The sequence below is a fragment of the Paramormyrops kingsleyae genome, chromosome 12 (genome assembly GCF_048594095.1).
Source record: "Paramormyrops kingsleyae isolate MSU_618 chromosome 12, PKINGS_0.4, whole genome shotgun sequence".
Classification (NCBI taxonomy): Eukaryota; Metazoa; Chordata; class Actinopteri; order Osteoglossiformes; family Mormyridae; genus Paramormyrops; species Paramormyrops kingsleyae.
In genome coordinates this window covers 9,545,999-9,563,640 of record NC_132808.1, presented here as the reverse complement: position 1 = coordinate 9,563,640, position 17,642 = coordinate 9,545,999, and the positions used below count along the sequence as shown (strand labels likewise).

Sequence of the window (17,642 nt, the reverse complement as noted above, 5' to 3'; positions counted from 1 at the left end):
GTGTGACTAACTTCGATCAGCTCAAGGAACTGCTTTTGTTAGAGGAGTTTAAAAATTGTTTGCCTGATCGTGTGGTTATTTACTTGAACGAACAGAAAGTTACGACTCTTGTTGAAGCCGCTACTTTGGCTGATGAATTTATATTGACGCACCGCATTGTGTTTACTCCTACCCCTTTGCCTCGCAAACTTAGTCCCCGACCCATACCGGAAAAGCCTACTCCGGTAACCTCGTCTACGGAAACCCGTAGTTGTTATTACTGCCATGAGATTGGTCATCTCATTTCGGTTTGCCCTGCGTTACAACGCAAGAACGCTCGGCTAAATGTGAAAAAGGTTCTTGCAACTGATTGTGTTCCCGTTTCTGATGTTCCGATGTCACCTAACTCTGTTGAACCCTCCTTCCAGCCGTTTGTATTCCCTGGTTTTATTTCTCTGATGAACTCTGATGTTAAGTGTCCTATTATGATCCTACGGGACACTGGTGCTGCTCAGTCCTTCATTTTGGAATCTGTGTTGCCCTTTGATAACTCGTCTTATGCCGGTTCTGATGTGTTAGTTCAAGGTATTGAACTAGGAACCATGAGAGTGCCTCTCCACCAGGTTTGCTTAGAGACCAATGATTTTTCGGGTGTTGTAAAAGTTGCTGTTCGACCTCGACTCCCTGTTTCGGGTGTATCTTTTATTTTGGGAAATGATATTGCGGGTGGTAAGGTAGTTCCTCTACCTGAGGTTGCGTCAGATCCGGAGAGTGGCTCTGACAATTTAGAATATGATTTCCCTGATGCATTTCCCGCTTGTGTCCTTACTCGTGCCCAAGCTCGGCAATTCGCAGACATCGACCTGGCTGATTCCTTCATGGCTGAACGAAAGGTATCTATTCCGTCCCCATGTGCTAGTCCCCCACTTATAAAAGACCCAGAATTACCTCAAGCTATAGATGAAGTATGTACTCGTACGCATCTGATCGCAGCTCAAATAGCTGACCCGTCTCTGACGGAGTGTTTTGATTTGGCCGTAGAAAAAGCGACTTTAGCAGACCATTCTGTGGCGTACTTTGTAGATCGTGGTCTGTTGATGCGGAAGTGGACACCTCCTCAGACTCCTTTAGATTGGGCTATACTATTCCAGCTAGTAGTTCCGTGTACCCTTAGAGACCAGGTACTAACTTGGGCTCATGACCACCCGTGTTCTGGACACTTAGGCATTAGAAAGACGCTCGCCCGTGTACTAAAGTACTTCTATTGGCCCGGTATAAATTCGGATGTAAAGAGATACTGTCGTTCGTGTCACATTTGTCAGCTGGTAGGGAAACCATATCAAGTGATTCCCCCTGCGCCCTTGCGTCCTGCCCCAGCTATCGAGGAGCCAGTAACCTTGTGGCAGATGCCCTCTCACGTTCCTGATGGATTTGTAATTTGGTTGTGTAATTGTATATTGTGGATTTTAGTGATTGTGAAATGTGTTTTTGTATACGATGTTAAATGGGTTAGAAATTGTGAACCCTACGAGGTTCACACTTATGGGGGGGGGTGTTACGTGCCGTTGTTTTTACCCCGCCTCCACGTGCGAACTCCGCCCACGACTGTGCCCGCTAGACCTGCCCTGGCTCCACCCCCACCTCCGGGCCCCGCCTTCGATTCCTGCTCGACCCCGTCACTTCCGTCCGGAGAGGGATAAGAGCCGGACGGAGAAACACTTCGCTAGCTTAGCTCATTGTTGGATTATTTGTTGGATTGCTTTATTTGGTTTGATTATTTGTGTATGACTTTTGATTTCCTTGACTACCGATTCTTTGCCTTACCCCTTTCTGTACTTTCGCCCGGTCTGCTTGATTTTCTGGTTATCGATCTTTTTGCTTGCTTTTGGTTTACGTCTTCGCGCGCCCCTCTCACTTTGACGCTTTACTGTGTGTATGTTTACTACACACAGTATAAAAATATCCTCTTTGTCCACGTGTGTTCCCTTGTACACCACACCCTGTGTTCCCCTCGTTCCCCTTTCCCCATTCCCTTCCTCTGTTACACCCTAACCCCTAGACAGGGTCGTAACAACAGACACAGAGGAGGGGGACTCAAACCCACATGACATGGGGAGCACATGCAGACTGCACACAGACACAGAGGAGGGGGACTCAAACCCACATGACATGGGGAGCACATGCAGACTGTACACAGACACAGAGGAGGGGGACTCAAACCCACATGACATGGGGAGCACATGCAGACTGTACACAGACACAGAGGAGTGGGACTCAAACCAGCAGCCTGGAGCTGTCAGGCAGCAGTGCTGACCAGTGAGCCACTGTGCTGCCCCATGGATACAGATTAACAGTGAACAGAACTGCATTATAAAATTTAAATTACGTTAATCGTCACACATTTCTGTGTTTAAATACAAAATATAAAATAAATCTCTATGTATAATTCTAGTCCAATATTCCTGAAATGCATTTATAAACATACTCACTTCGGATTATAACAAAAAAGATGAACATAAATATGATTCCACCAAACATTCCTCCAAATGTTGCTTTCTCAGCTGGAGTTGGGGAATGTTTCACTGAGAACTCAATGAAAGAACCTGAAATGAGGTAATAATAGTCAGTCAACAAGTAATTAATGTTAGACACAAGAAAAAACAAATGCATTCAGTGGTTCATTTGTGTATCAGATGCTTTTGTCTAAAGTAACGTGTACTGTAAGTAAGGATCAGAGAGCAGGATCAGCCTGCGGTTAAGTTCTAACCCATAGAGCCACACAGGTTAGGAAGCAGAATAATAAGGGTCATGAAAAGTCAGTGAGGGTGTTTGGCTGGGAGACATTATTCAGCCTAAATCATGCTTCCAAACAGCTATAAAGCCACAAGCACAGGGGAACCAAATGAGCCAAACAGCCTGTATGATTCCATCCAGGTAAGTGGATAAGTGTGACCCCAATGAGCACATATGAAGGCAGAGTGATGGGGTGCAGTCAGGCCTTCTGTGAAATTCCAGGGCATGAGGGACAGACAGGGATCAGGAGCTGGGCCCCCACTGGAAGGTGAGGGGCCAAAGCAAGTCACTGATTCTCGAAACTTTGGCAAAAACATGTCCCACTAAAAAACCACAAAATTTCTGTTGGAAATTAATAACATTTTCATGAATAAAAAGAATCAAGGTTATTATTAGGGGGTCCTTTGCACATATATAAGGTACGGAAGTCTGTAGAGGACGTGCATCGACTTTTTTTGTTCTTTTCGTTATCTCGAGATTACAAATTACTTTTTCTCGGGATCTCGACATAACCAAAGCTGTTTTCTCGAGATCACGAATTATCCGCATGGACAAATGCATCAGATTTTACTTTGACCGTGGACTGTCCCAATCACAATCACAATCAGAATCATAAACAGAAGACTTTATTAATCCCGGAGGAAATTGCTCACATTGTGACTGCACAATCACACATAGACATGAAGACAAGAACAATACAGTATATGTATAAAAATGGGAATGAAATGTAAAACAAATTAGAGCACTGTTAAAAATTATAATAAATAAAATAAAAATTAAATAAATGTCCTCTACAGCAGTGGTTCTCAAACTTTTTCAGCAGGAGGCCCCCTTGTGTAGGGTGAATCCTTTTGTGGCCCCCCTCCTCAAAAAAAAAAAATCATGACGCAAAACATCCTCAAACTTACAATTTTGCTTAATTTTAGATTTTAGATTCTGTTTGTAGTCTTTATTCCTTTGGTTTGTTAAATTTATATTTCACAAAATATAACATTGTATTAAAACAGTTTTGACAGTAAAACTAACATTGTCTGAAAAGTGCAACAAAAGTACTGAATACTGAACAGTAATTTATGATGTCCATAGCAGCGTAGTGTGCTACGTAAAATTTATATTTACATTTTTTTTATACTTCTATTTTTTTTTTAAATACATTATATTTTACATAGGTTGACAAGCTTGATTTAGGCCTACATACAGTAGAGATGCGCGGATGTCGGTTATATCCGCGGGCGCTGCGGATAATCCGCCGGTTGGGTGGGTCGGGTAATAAAAAAATACATTTTAATTAATTGCGGGTGGGTCGCGGGTGGATGAGATCAATCATTAATGATGCAAATATCAACTACATTCTCTAAAATACGAACATGTTTTAAATGCATTTTTCATCAGGCAGACAGTCGCTAATTTGCGCTCTCGTCTTAAAAAATACGTGCGTGGCGGGAGGAGGGGGGTCCATTTCTTAAAGCAGAAATGGAGGCGAAACAGATCCGAGAGAGACTAAAAAAGGGAGAATTAAAAACAAAACAAAAGGAAGGAAAGAAAAGTGCTGTGTGGGAGTGGTTTAGCGAAGTGCCTATCGCCTGTTACCTATCGTCTGTATAAGTGCCTACGAGTTTTTTTGGGGGGGAAAAAGTTCTTAATTGTTCTCTCTTTTTTTATATCTATTTGGAAAGCATAATATTCTGTATTATTTGAATAGATAGGGCTAATAAATTTGCCGTTATCCAGTCATTGTGTGTTTATGTGTTGCAGCGACAGAAACGGTGATATTCCCATTAAAGTCTGAATGGAGTAGGCTAAAGACTGTTTATTTTATTGAGAAAATGTTGGTTAATCTGGCCAAAGACAAAATTTGTTTTATGAATAAATGTTCATTTAAAGCAGCATACGATACGCGTATTATTTTACTATCAGAGATGCGCAGATTAGCTCTAAAGTCACTGAATCTGCTGTTAAAAACGAAGAAGCGGGTGCGGATATCTATATCAGAGAAAATTATAGGTGCGGGCGGGTGGCGGGTGGATGATTTGTTTAAAGCCGCGGATTCGGGTGACATTTTAGCTGATCCGCGCATCTCTAACATACAGGTAATTTTTTTTTTTAGATTCTACAATTTCGATGCGCCCCCCCTAGCGCCATCTGGTGGCCCCCAGTTTGAGAACCACTGCTCTACAGACTTCCGTAGTAAGATTCTTCTATAGGCTTATTTTTTATTTTTATTAATTTAATGATTATATGCTGGCCCATTGCCTAAAAAATCAGTTGTCCTCAGATAGGGGATAATCATTTCAACTTGATTAAAAAAACAAAAAGTAATAATTGAATTGAATAATATCTTTACCACTTGAAAGAGTACATTGTAATATGTATTAAAAACTACAAACAGTGAGTTTTTAAACAATATTTACTATTACTTTGTTGTTGCTCAAAATGTGTCCCACATATTCGTCACCACTGTCAGATATTTATACAAAGCAATAAAATCAAGGGATAACAAGGGAGGCCAGCATTCCTACTTTTATGCCTCAGAGATTTAGGGACCTAAGGACAACAGCCTGGACCTCCAAGATAGGGGTCCCTCAACTTAGCACGCAAACCCCCCCCCTTCTTCCCACCTCACAATCCACAGACACACAGTCCCTCTAAGCTCTGTTTTAAGGTTTGCTTGGGTATGTTGTGTATATGTGATTACAACTTATTACAGTTTTTTCCAATCATTTTAACGCGTGTCTCAATACCATGTCCACTTTTTCACAACACTTAACACATGCACCATACCATTGGACCATGTGAGCTAAACTATGTATACTTTTGCACTGCTTTGACACAATATGCATTCAATCACCACTTCCCCCAAATTTCATGAATACTTCTCCCAGTCGGTGTTCGCCACCAGCAAAATTTGTACAACTTGTACAACCGATTTTTCAGATGTTTAGACAATCTGTTCAAAACAGTTAACTTTCAGGTCAAAACCTAATGAAATTTAGAGCACTGTCAATTGAAACATGCTGAATTTTGACAGACAAAGGACACTATGCACTTGCACTAACACAAATAATTATGTTTTTAGGAGAAATTTCGTATTTTTGTTTTTGTTTGCTGCTTTGTTACCATTTATACAAATGAGGTCATGAAGTGTCCCTTTCCTTTTTGCATCGCAACACAATGTAATCTCTGAAAAAACAGTGGGTATGGCAACACATATATTACAGTAAAACATTTACATTTATTCATTTAGCAGGCACTTTTATCCAAAGTGACTTACAGTGAAGTGCTGTATCTACAGGGACAGTCTCTCTGGAGCAAGTTGGGGTCAAGCGCCTTGCTCAGGGGCACAATGGTGGCACCTCTTGGGAGTGAACTCACAACCTTCTGGTGTTCCTAATGGGAGCCCAGCCAGATCCCTAACTACTAGACCACCACCATCCCCCTAGATCACCACCAAGATTTTACGGCGCTTGAAGCTGGAAAGCTGAAAGAAAACACACACCTGCCTGTAATTTCAGCTAAGCACCTATCTAGGAATTTGTGTGGTTAGTGCCAATTTGCCATATGTACAAAAGGGGCCATCTTTGGATTGGCATTTTCCATTGGCATTTTTCTTTAGCTAGTGAAAAATGGATGCCACAAGAGGCAGAGAAAGAGCAAGAAGTCATCAACATAGAGGAAGAACCATGGTTACTGATGAAATCAGAGCCACAGTAACTGACCATGTTGTAACTCATGGTCTGTCCCTGAGGGAAGCGGGTCTAAGAGTTTAGCCCCAGCTGCCTAGATCCACAGTGACATCAATTGTCAGGATTTTCAGGCAAAGCAACAGGTATTACAGTTTTTGCCTATTGCTTACACACTAAATCTGAATGCTTACACCAAAGCCTCAATACCTAAACTTCTTGTATCTTATCTTAAACACAATGTAACCATAGCTTAAACACATTTTCAACTTTGCACTTTGTTTACAATTCTGTAACACACTTATTGCAAAACACTAAACACGTTTTCTTACATTAGACACTTTGTTCAAAAATGAAATCACCTGTTATCATTGAGAAAACACTCTGTTCAAAAAGCACAACTCATCTGGCAATTGTACACACTTACATATAGGGGTGGGAAAAAAAATCGATATTGCAATATATTGTTGTGCTCTCTGTCGCAATAAATAATCGATACACTAACGGCCAATATCGATATTTTATTACAACACAAAATGATTAATTTACCCATTGTCAGTGTCACTGTCACTACCCAATATCTACCATTCTGTTTGGGGGGGGGCGCTGTTCGAGTAAATAGGGGTAAAGTGGCGCAAACAGCGGCCGGTGAAGAACACAAGTTAACTAACAACAACAGAGAAGAAGCGCAGAGAATGGCGGAAAATAATAAAAAACAAATCAAAGACCCACCCGCTAGTTTCCACTCTAAAGTGTGGAGACACTTCGGGTTTTACGAGACAGTCGACGGAAAGGCACTGGATAAAGACTATGAATTCTGCAAGAACTGCTTTGCAAAGATAAAATATAACAGCAACACTACGAATCTGCAAGTGCACCTCCTTCGCTATCACGGTGAACTACTCTCAGGTGATAATGAGGGCAATAATTTGTCCACTGTCCAGGTTAACATACAGCACTTTACAGTTATTACTTACTACTGACGTTTCAGTATCATGGTTTACACGTTAATTAATGTTCATGTTGTTTTTTAATGTTCATGCACTTTTATCTGTCCAGCTGTACAGTGTTTACATTTAAGACCAGGAGGCAGTGAGTAATTATGCAAATGCATATTTCTTTGCACAATGTTGGAAATGTTGGCAGTAATAAATGCATAAGATTTCCTTATTATTTCCTTATTCCTTACTTTTCTTTTTCAGTCACATATATCGTGATATATCGTTGATGAAATTTCTTCCAATATATTGAATATCGTAGATATCGCGAATCGTGATATTATCATTATCGTGGGCCACATATCACCACAGAATTTAATCGTGAGTTACCTGTATCGTCCCACCCCTACTTACATACACACCTGAAATCACTTTCACAGAAAACAGAACACCAATCTTTCTGAGCCTTAGCACTACAATTAGACCTCAGGTGAGACATTTTGAGAACTTTGCAAGCATGGAGGCAATGAGAGTGAGAGGAAGAGGAGGACAAAGACAGAGAGGAGTCGGACGTGGAAGAGGACGAGGACAAAGACAAGGACCAGTGCGGAGACGTGTGTCAGATGACATCAGGGCTACTCTGGTGGACCACGTGATCAATCATGGCCTGTCCATGAGGGAGGCTGGGCAAAGAGTCCACCCTAATCTCAGTCGCTACACAGTAGCATCGATAATAAGGACATTCCGACTGGAGAACAGGTATATCTTCAAGTTTCTACACCAGACTGTACCTACTGTATGTGTCACATGATTCTGTATCATATTACAGTATTACTGTACTAAATGTACTAAATGGGTAGGAATAACATTGTGATGTTACAGTACTGTGTACAGTTGTGGAAAAAAAGTACAGAAAGTACAGTATGTGAAAAAGAACCTAACCAATGACATCTTGTGGTGGCATTTTCAACAGAATGGTTAGACGACCGCCTCAAGGTGGAAGGAAACGGCTCTTCACTGAACAACAAGAGCTTGCCATCATTGAAATGGTGCGAGAAAATAATGCAATCCGACTTCGTGAGTTGCAACAACGCATAATTGCTGATAGAAACGTATTCAGCAATATCAACAGGGTCAGCACTTCTACACTAAGTCGCATCCTACAGAAACATAACTTCAGAATGAAGCAGCTGTATAGGGTGCCATTTGAGAGAAACAGTGTCAGGGTCAAGGATCTGCGCCATGATTATGTGCAGGTATGTGTCACTTTACTTTACATACTATATGTTGTGATGTGGGAATGAGGGTTTATGCTGCCTCCTGCCCTGCCTGCAGCTTGTAGTTTTTGTCTATAGTGACCCAACCCAGCCCCTACTTGTGTGAAAATACATACAATATGTGTTTTCAGTAACACTATTCCATATTTTCTGTTACAGACAGTTCTGGATTTTGATGCCGCCGAACTGCCACATGAGTTCATCTACAGTACGTGGATGAGGCAGGCTTCAATCTAGCCAAAACCAGGCGTCGGGGCCGTAACATAGTTGGACAAAGGGCTGTTGTAAATGTCCCTGGGCAGCGTGGGGGAAATATCACCATGTGTGCTGCAATTACAGTTTTTCTCGATTGCTAAAACACTATAACCAATCTTTTGAACTAAAATTTCAAAACCATAATGCTATTTTTCAAAAAGCACACCCATTTCCCTGAACTATAAACACTATTCCCCTGCTTTAACACATGAGTCAGATTTGGTGAACTGTTACTGCAAAACTCTACACACAAATCCCTACATTTTTCAGTGCTTACACCATGTGGTCATTTAGAAAGCACTAGCATTCAATAATGTTAACTTAAGTCAGCAGAGTTTAAGCTCAGTTAGCACACAATTAACCAAGTGGAAACACTAGGAGTCAAAATTTATCACACATCAATCCGAAACTTTGATGGATAGATAAAAGGGCCAAAGTCAGCTCATTCAGGTTTGAAACAATGGATCCAAAGAGATGCAAAGGAGGAGGTCGAGGAAGAGGAGTAGAAGGAGGTCCAGGACATCAGGGAGGACGAGGTGGAGGAGGAGGTGGAGGAACATAATTGGCCATCGGGCGATTGTAAATGTCCCTAGTCAGCGTGGAGGGAATGTCACTATGTGCGCAGCCATCAGCCAACGAGGGGTACTCCACCGCCATGCCATTCTAGGACCCTATAACACTATGCTTCTCCTTGCTTTTCTTGATGGTCTAAGACAACATATGTTCCAGCTGGACTACAGGGAACCAGCACAGCCAGAGCAGCCTCACTACGTTGTTGTAGTGAGGCTGGATAACGTCAGCTTCCATCGCGCTGCTCTGGTTCATGACTGGTTTACCAATAACCCAAGGTTTTCTAACATCTTTCTGCCTGCATATTCTCCCTTTCTAAACCCGATAGAGGAGTTATTTTCGGCATGGCGGTGGAAAGTGTACGACAGAACCTTATGTCCGTGTTCACCTCCTCCAGGCCATGGAAGAAGCCTGCCTAGACATATCAGTAGATGCATGCAAGGGGTGGATCAGGCATGCATGAGGATTTTACCCCCGCTGCCTGGCTAGGGCCAATATAGCCTGTGATGTGGATGTGATTCTCTGGCCTGACCCAGACCAAATACAGGATGGTGAGGTGGAATAATGTTTTTGGTGTGTGTTGTACTGTATAGTACATAAATAAAAATGTGTCACTGTATATACATTGGTTGCGTCTTTTGTGTTCATCATGTGAAAAGATTTTTGAGGGGAAGAACCACAAGCAACATAACTTGCCAGTTTTGGCAATATTGTTTTTAATTTATTGCACCAATGTGTAAGACTATGTTGTAGTGTGTGTGTTTTTGAGGCCTTGTGTGTGATGTCTGTGGGCAAAGTTTGGTTTTTCAGCAACAGTGAATGGTTTTGAGTGTAGAGCTTCATTTTGACCTGAAAATACGATGTTTGGGAAATTGGGTGAGACGTTATGGATTTGTGTTTACTGTTTTGAGAATACGAGGCATAGTTTCAAGAAGTGTGTTTAAGCAATCGAGAAAAACTGTAGTGTCCAAGGAGTCCTGCATCACCATGCCACTCTAGGTCCCTACAATACAGGACAGATCGTTGCATTTCTAGATGCACTACATGCAGTTGTGCAGGACAGACTAGAGCAGTCCAGGTTTGTTGTCATCTGGGATAATGTTAGTTTCCACCGGGCAGCTCTGGTCCGAGATTGGTTCAACACCCATAATCATTTCACAGTTTTATACCTGCCCCCTTACAGCCCCTTTCTAAATGCAATCGAGGAATTCTTTTCAGTGTGGCGGTGGAAAGTATATGATCGGCAACCGCATGCCCGAATGACTCTTCTGCAAGCAATGGAAGAGGCATGTGGAGACATTGAGATAGGATCAATCCAAGGGTGGATTCGGCACACAAGGCGATATTTTCCCCGATGCCTAGCCCGTGAGGACATCGCCTGTGATGTTGACGAGGTCTTGTGGCCAGATCCAAACAGAAGGCGGGATCCATAAGCCCACTCCCCCACCACAAACACACACACACACGCGCATGCACACACACACACAAATAAAGCATATGTTTTCCCCCAAGAGCAATTTCTTCAGTGTTTTTTTTTTTTTTTACTTTTGTTTTGTGATTCAATTTTTTTTTTATTTCTGTAAGAATGTTTGTTTTTTTGTAAAAACTCTTGTTTGATTACTGCAGAAATTCTACTTTTGAGTTTTACAGAAAACTGAGTCTGAGCAAACTAGAAAGACAAAGACTGCAGTGTTTTATATAAAGCCCATCAGTGTGTTGCTGCTGATATGAAAGAGTAATTCAAATGGTGCTTGTGTGTATGGTTTTGTTGCAAGAATTTGATTTTTAGAAAGGAGTGTAAAGTTTTGATTGCAGTGTTTCATTTTGGCATAGATGTGAGTTGTTAATCTCCAAGCGCTATGTCTGATGGGTTTGTGTGTAGAGTTTTGACACAATGTGCCAAATTTAGCAAAAAGTGTGTAAGCAATAGGCAAAAACTGTATACACTATTTAGAGCATTCTGACTGAAGGCATTTGATTGATGTGTAAGTTACTATAGTGGTGTGATTTGAGGAAAGTCTCTGGGAAAAAAATTGATGCATCGGTGCACGTTTGTCTTTACTGTAACCCACTACTGTAGGATCCAGCGTTTACCTCCCACAGAAGGGAGAGGAAGAATTTACCAGTATTTGTGATTGTGTGGGACGATGTGGCCTTTCATCATTCCCGCCAAGTCACAGAGTGGTTTACTGCCCATCCCAGGATGATGTCATTATTCTTGCCACCATACTCTCCATTCCTCAACCCCATTGAAGAATTTTTTTCTGCATGGAGATTGAAGGTATATGACCACCGGCCACATGATCAGATGTCTTTTAGATGCAATGGCTGCTGGATGTATGGACATCCATGTGGAGGACATCCAGAGCTGGATAAGGCACTCAAAGAGATTTTTTCCTCGGAGTATTGCAAGAGAAAATATTCGGTGTGATGTCGATGAAAATTTATGGCCAAATGCAATGGACCGAATGGATCAGGCCAGGTCAACAGTGTAGCTAACTGTATACAGTGAAACTTTGCTATTTGGCAATTTTTTCTTTTTTTCTTTTGTATTGAATGTAATGTACTTTCAGTAGGTGGCTGTAATGTATTTTTCCTTTCCAGTGTATTGTGCAGATGAATTTATTTACTGTATTATTTGTTTGTATTACAATGTTTACTGTAAGAAATGTCGTACATTTTTCTTTTACTTTGCAATAAACATTGTGTGAAAATATAGGATACAACAACACATGATATATATGCATTTTGCAGAGCTTCAAGTTGTTTGTATTTTTTCATGCATTGTACTTTGTGTGACAAAGTAGTCTTGTGAGAGAGTGTGTGTGCTATAGGTTTGGCAGCATGGGTCATTTTTGAGTGAAGTTTGAAATGTTTTGGTGGTTTTAGTGCATTTTGCACCGAAAGTTAACTGATATGCTCAGGTGCATGTTTGTAAAGTTCATAGTGTGAAGTGTTTTGAAAAGGTGGACATGTTATTGAGACGAGTGTGCAAATGATTGGAAAAAAACTGTAGTGTCAATATCTGGATTTTTTAAGTTTGTTTGTGTCCTTAGACCATCTTAGTGGCGGCAGTGGAGGCCAGGCAGCGGTGGCCTAATGGTTAGGGATGTGCGTTTGTAATTGAAAGTTTGCTGGTTCAAATCCCCGACTACCAAAGTATCACAGAAGTACTCTGAGCGAGGTACCACCCCCAAGCACTGCTCCCTGCGTGCTGAATTAGCTGCCCCTGCTATGTCAGGATGTCACATATAGGTTAAATGCAGAGGATGCATTTCATTGTTGTGTGTTATATCAACACTAATCACTTAATGCTTTGTGTGTCACCCTTATAAACGTGCCTCACAGATTACTGCCTATTCTATCCTTCTCCCTTAAACCATTATATAGATGTGAATAAAGATATACATATTGTTACCCATACATACTCTCATGGCTCTCAGAGAAATTAGCAAAGTTAAATACAGTAACTAAGTATCTTAGTGAGTCTCCTATAGCCTTTTCCATGCAAAGATGTCCCTGCATTCTTTACATTCCTTCTTACCTGATCCCAATTGGTCAGCCGGCCCTTTTCTTTGTCCTCTACTTTTTATATTAATGAATTAATCGGTTTGTGTATGTTTAACCTGGATAGCAGATCATTGAAATAAGCCAAGCCAATCACAAACTGTCATTTACAGATGTTTAATTGAGACTGTGATTACAGTGAACCAACAGCCACACCTAACTCTATCTAGGGTTAAGATGTGCTGTTCAGGTGGGAATTTGGAATGTAAATTATGTAAAACTAAAATCTGGTGATGTGCAAAAATAACCACCCATACTATGTACTGATGGGAGTCATCAACATGGACAGTGTAAGTTACATTGTTAATTAATTAATGTAGATTGTATGAGGTGTGACCCTCTAGGTTGGTCTGGCATGTTTGGTGTCAAACTGACGGGAAAACGCTCCTGAATCATCTGGTCATTGATTGTTGTGAAATTGTATGAATTTAAAGTTACACGCTTTCAATGAAAATAAACTGCAAAGTGGTATCATTATAGTCATAAATCCCAATATCACTGCTACAGGCCCCCCCCCTCGAAAGGCCATCAGTAGATAGCCCAGGCCATTGGTCCAGGTGTCGAGTTCCTGATCATCAATTTTCCCGGACTTTAGACCATAAAACCCAGCGCCTCAGACTCAGAGGGGTGAAGCCCTCCAGTGAAGCCCGCCCGTAAAGTCTGCCTTGAAGCCTGCTGCCCAGAAGACAGCTCCAACTCCTAGACAAAGCCTTTCACCTTAAAGCTTCACCAAAGATAGAAAATCAAAGGGGCTCCACGCAAAGCACCGCTCCAGACGCTGCACCTTCTTGGGTGCCATCGCTTCCTCAGCTCATCACCTCTGCAACCTAGTAAACAAACTTCCATTCATTTTAACTATCTAATCTGTGCTAGTCAATATGTTTTATAACTTTGAGGGTGTGGTTTCAAAATCATGTACTTGCTTTGCAGAACAGCATTTCCCCTTTAAGGTTACCCATTTAAATCTGGTCACTGCATTTCTATATTTTATTGTTTTGCTTTATTCTGTTATGTGGTCTGTTTGATGTCACATGTAATGTCTGTTGTATGATACTGTAGTGTTAGTTATAAATAAATGTGTGTCTTTTATACAACGCACATCTCCATCGCATTGAGGGCTCACAATTAAGTCACTGCCTCTGTGAACTGGCTCCTAAGCTCTAAACCTCAAGCTCGCCTGAAAATATCGTGAGACTCTCTCAGCGGCCATGAGAAGAGCTTCGCTACGTATCTGCTACCTTACCTGCACTGTAAAAAAAAAAAATTCGTCAAGAAACAGAACATGTACTGGTAGAAAATTACCGGCACATTTTCTGTTATTGTTTACGGAAGTTTCCTTCAAGTCTCAAGGAAGATATTGTAAATTCACAGTTTTCCACAGTTTGTTGTTCCAAGGAATATTTCTTAAATAATAGTTTATTTTCATTTTTAGTTCTTCATTCTGCCGATGCAGATTTGTTTAATAAATGGAGTTGTTCACAAAACTACAAAAAGTAATTTGAGAATATAGTAATTTATTATCTTTCATGAGTCAAGGGCCCATAAACACACAGTCACCCAACTGAAGCTGGATTTGAACAAGCAACCTTTGGATTACAAGCCCAAACACTTAGGCTACACACTTACACTGTCTCATCTTACATTATAACTTTTCAAGTGGAATGAATTGCAATGTACCTGACTATAGTACCCATTAAGGTCAGTTCATTTACAGTTCCTACTTTCAGGAGCCAGTTAATAAATCTAATTGTTTTTAAGTATTTCTCCTGTAATATGTAATACATCTTTATGTTAATTTCCAGGTAATCATTTCAGGCAAAGCAGTGCTCATTGACACAGATTATAAAGTTTGTTACACTCTGCAGCTCCTGGACCTGCCCACTCTCCTGAAGACCAATAGTGCTGATGTATATTTGCATAGCATGACAGGGTACTGCCTTTGTTATAACTTTTAACCATGATGGTGTTGAATAGGGCAACGATATAAATACCCCGGAAAGTTACATAAAGACTACAACTAGGGGACTAAAGATTGGGGGGGGAAATTTCTCTTTTCTCCCTTCTCAATGCTTGTTTTTCTGCTTTGTTGTTGTGGTACTCTCCACATAACAAACCACCTCAGACACAGGAGCTATACTCATCTTAATGGACCAGTGTGAGTGTATTTTTAGTAATTGTAGTGTTAATTCTGTCACTGATCCCCATTTTTCTCTGTATGTTAAATTTCCCAATCTGGCTGAATGAAAATTAACATCAAGACAAGGCAACTGGTCCTTGACCTAACAGTAGGATTACTCCTGGCATTCACTGGATTTAAAGCAGCAATATTCTGATTGCTGACACAGATCTCAAGCCAAAGAGCTATCATTAAGCTATCATGACCGTCTTCGTCCTCTTCCAAATCTACCTTCCCCATTTTCTCCCAGCCGTGTCGACTTAAATCTTGCACTTCTGAATGCTCATCCAATAACCGAAAAAGCATCTCTGATCAACAACCTCATTATCCAGAAGAAGGTGGACATGTTTTGTATTTTAGAAACTTGGCAACAACCTGGTGACTATTTACATCTGAACATGCTGACCCCCCAGGCTACAAATACCTATCAAACCCTGTTTATATGGAAGAGGGGGTGGGCTGGCTGTCACTTATCGATCTACTTTAAAAATTACTTTCATTTCTTGATGTAGCTACTTTGAAGTTTATTACTCTGAAGGTTGTTTCCTCCCCCTGTTGCTGTTAGTTTATCACCCTCCTAAAACTGCTGCTAACTTCCTGCCAGAATGTAATGAACTCCTCACACTTACAGTATCTCATCTCTCTGCCCTCCATTATTGTTCTTGGTGACTTTAATATCCATGTTGACACTGGCTGCTCCTACACATCTGAGTTCATCTCAGTATTAGAATGTTTTAATTTTACTCAGCATGTTAACTTTCCAACTCACATTCATGGTCATAGTCTTGCTTTGCTCTGTTCTAGTGGTTTGAATGATGTTTCTGTCTCTGGTTCAGTCTCTGGTATTTCTGATCATAAGCTTATTGAATGCAGCTTTCACTTTAAGGTGCCACTTTACAATAAGGCTCCCCTAATGTGGCAGATTGTAGTATAGCCATCTTAAAGTGGTAGGTTTTAGGTAGGTTGGTCCCTATTGTACTCCGTTCGTATAGAGGGAGCTGGTTTGTCTTAAGGTGAGGCTTATTACTTGCGGTGGTGCACAGGCAGAATGGATGGCAAGGGTGGGGACAGAGACTGAGATAAAAGCGGGAATGAGGAATTGTTTGGTGAGTCCGGTTGGTAAGAGGGAGGGAGAAAGTTCATTCAAACGTGTTACGAGTCGGATAAGAGCAGTTTATTCACACGGCAGGTGGCTTTTTCACCCTCTACAGCCAGCCCAAGATGTGGAAAGCGGGATGAGCGCAGTTTAGTCATGCTGATTGGTGGATTGCGTTCGGGTGTTTCTTTATGGATGGATGGTAGGTAGCTGTGGTTTGTCTGTTAAATGACAAGCTATTTTTTGGGTGATATTAGAGTAATTTGTTGAGCTATATTGTAACCAAGCGATATCGCTTTGTTCCTAGCCGTGATCTGGAGCTGCAGCAATTGGATATATTACACCGTTGCATGGGAACTCTTAGCATAAGGTAGCCATGTTTTAATTTATATTTAATTTGGTTAAGTCATGGAATGAGGGTGGTTAAAAGAAGGGGGTTAATGATTATTAATCCAGAATGGCATGTCATGGAAAGTATGTAGGGTATAATTGATTTAAGATTAAATGTCTGTGTGCTTATATGTGTTTGTGGTTTATTACAGAGAGTATTCCAGAGTGTTTGTGCCGCTTTTCCCCTTTTACATTTCTTATAAAGGCGTTCAGGACGCTGGCCAGTGGCCTTCATTATTCTGAGCTCAGGGGGGAACCAAGGACAGGAGCGAGTGGCTGGGATCAGCCTGGGCCAGTATGCATAAAACTTCTCAGAGTAAAATTTCACTCTTACATGCGTCACAATTCTAAGAGTGATGTGATTTTGCTCCTACTCCCAGACTTAAGAATAAGTGGCATGCATAAACATTCTTAAGTGTTAAGACTTGGTCTCAGCTCCTAAATTATTTAAGAGAGCTGGAGAGGACTCCTAAGCCAGTTAGGAGCTGAATGATGGCAGCTGCACTACACGCACCCAGACGGAGACCGCGCACTTTCCGTCAAAGAAAGGACGTACTGCGGATTTACGATGATAACGAGTTGATAAAAAGGTACAGGCTCGATCATGAGGGCATTCTTTTTGTCACCAACCTAATTAGGAACCGGATACAATCTCCTACGTCACCTAAAAATGCACTTACAGTTGAACTGAAGGTGATAATGATGCTACGTTTTTGGCAACTGGAAAAATATAAAATAATTATTGTTATAATTATTGTTATTATTATTAATTATAGCGAGGGTCATAAGAGCAATATAAGTAATGACACAAAGCTGTAGCTTGCATGCTTGCTTTATAAACTGTGATTTCCTTTCGTGAGGTCGATAAAACATTGTACCACCTTTTTCACATTCCTCTGCTGAACGCCTTGTCCGAGGTGA

At 41.1% G+C, this 17,642-nt stretch overlaps 1 protein-coding gene across 1 annotated transcript in view; it reads right to left on the bottom strand.

Moving 5' to 3' along the window:
• Nucleotides 1-17,642, bottom strand: part of LOC111839800 (uncharacterized) — a 108,765-nt gene that overhangs the window by 70,889 nt on the left and 20,234 nt on the right. Inside the window, exon 9 of the mRNA XM_072718638.1 lies at nucleotides 2,469-2,582. Within this exon, the coding sequence (XP_072574739.1) occupies nucleotides 2,469-2,582 (114 nt within the window). The remainder of the gene's footprint in view (nucleotides 1-2,468; nucleotides 2,583-17,642) is intronic.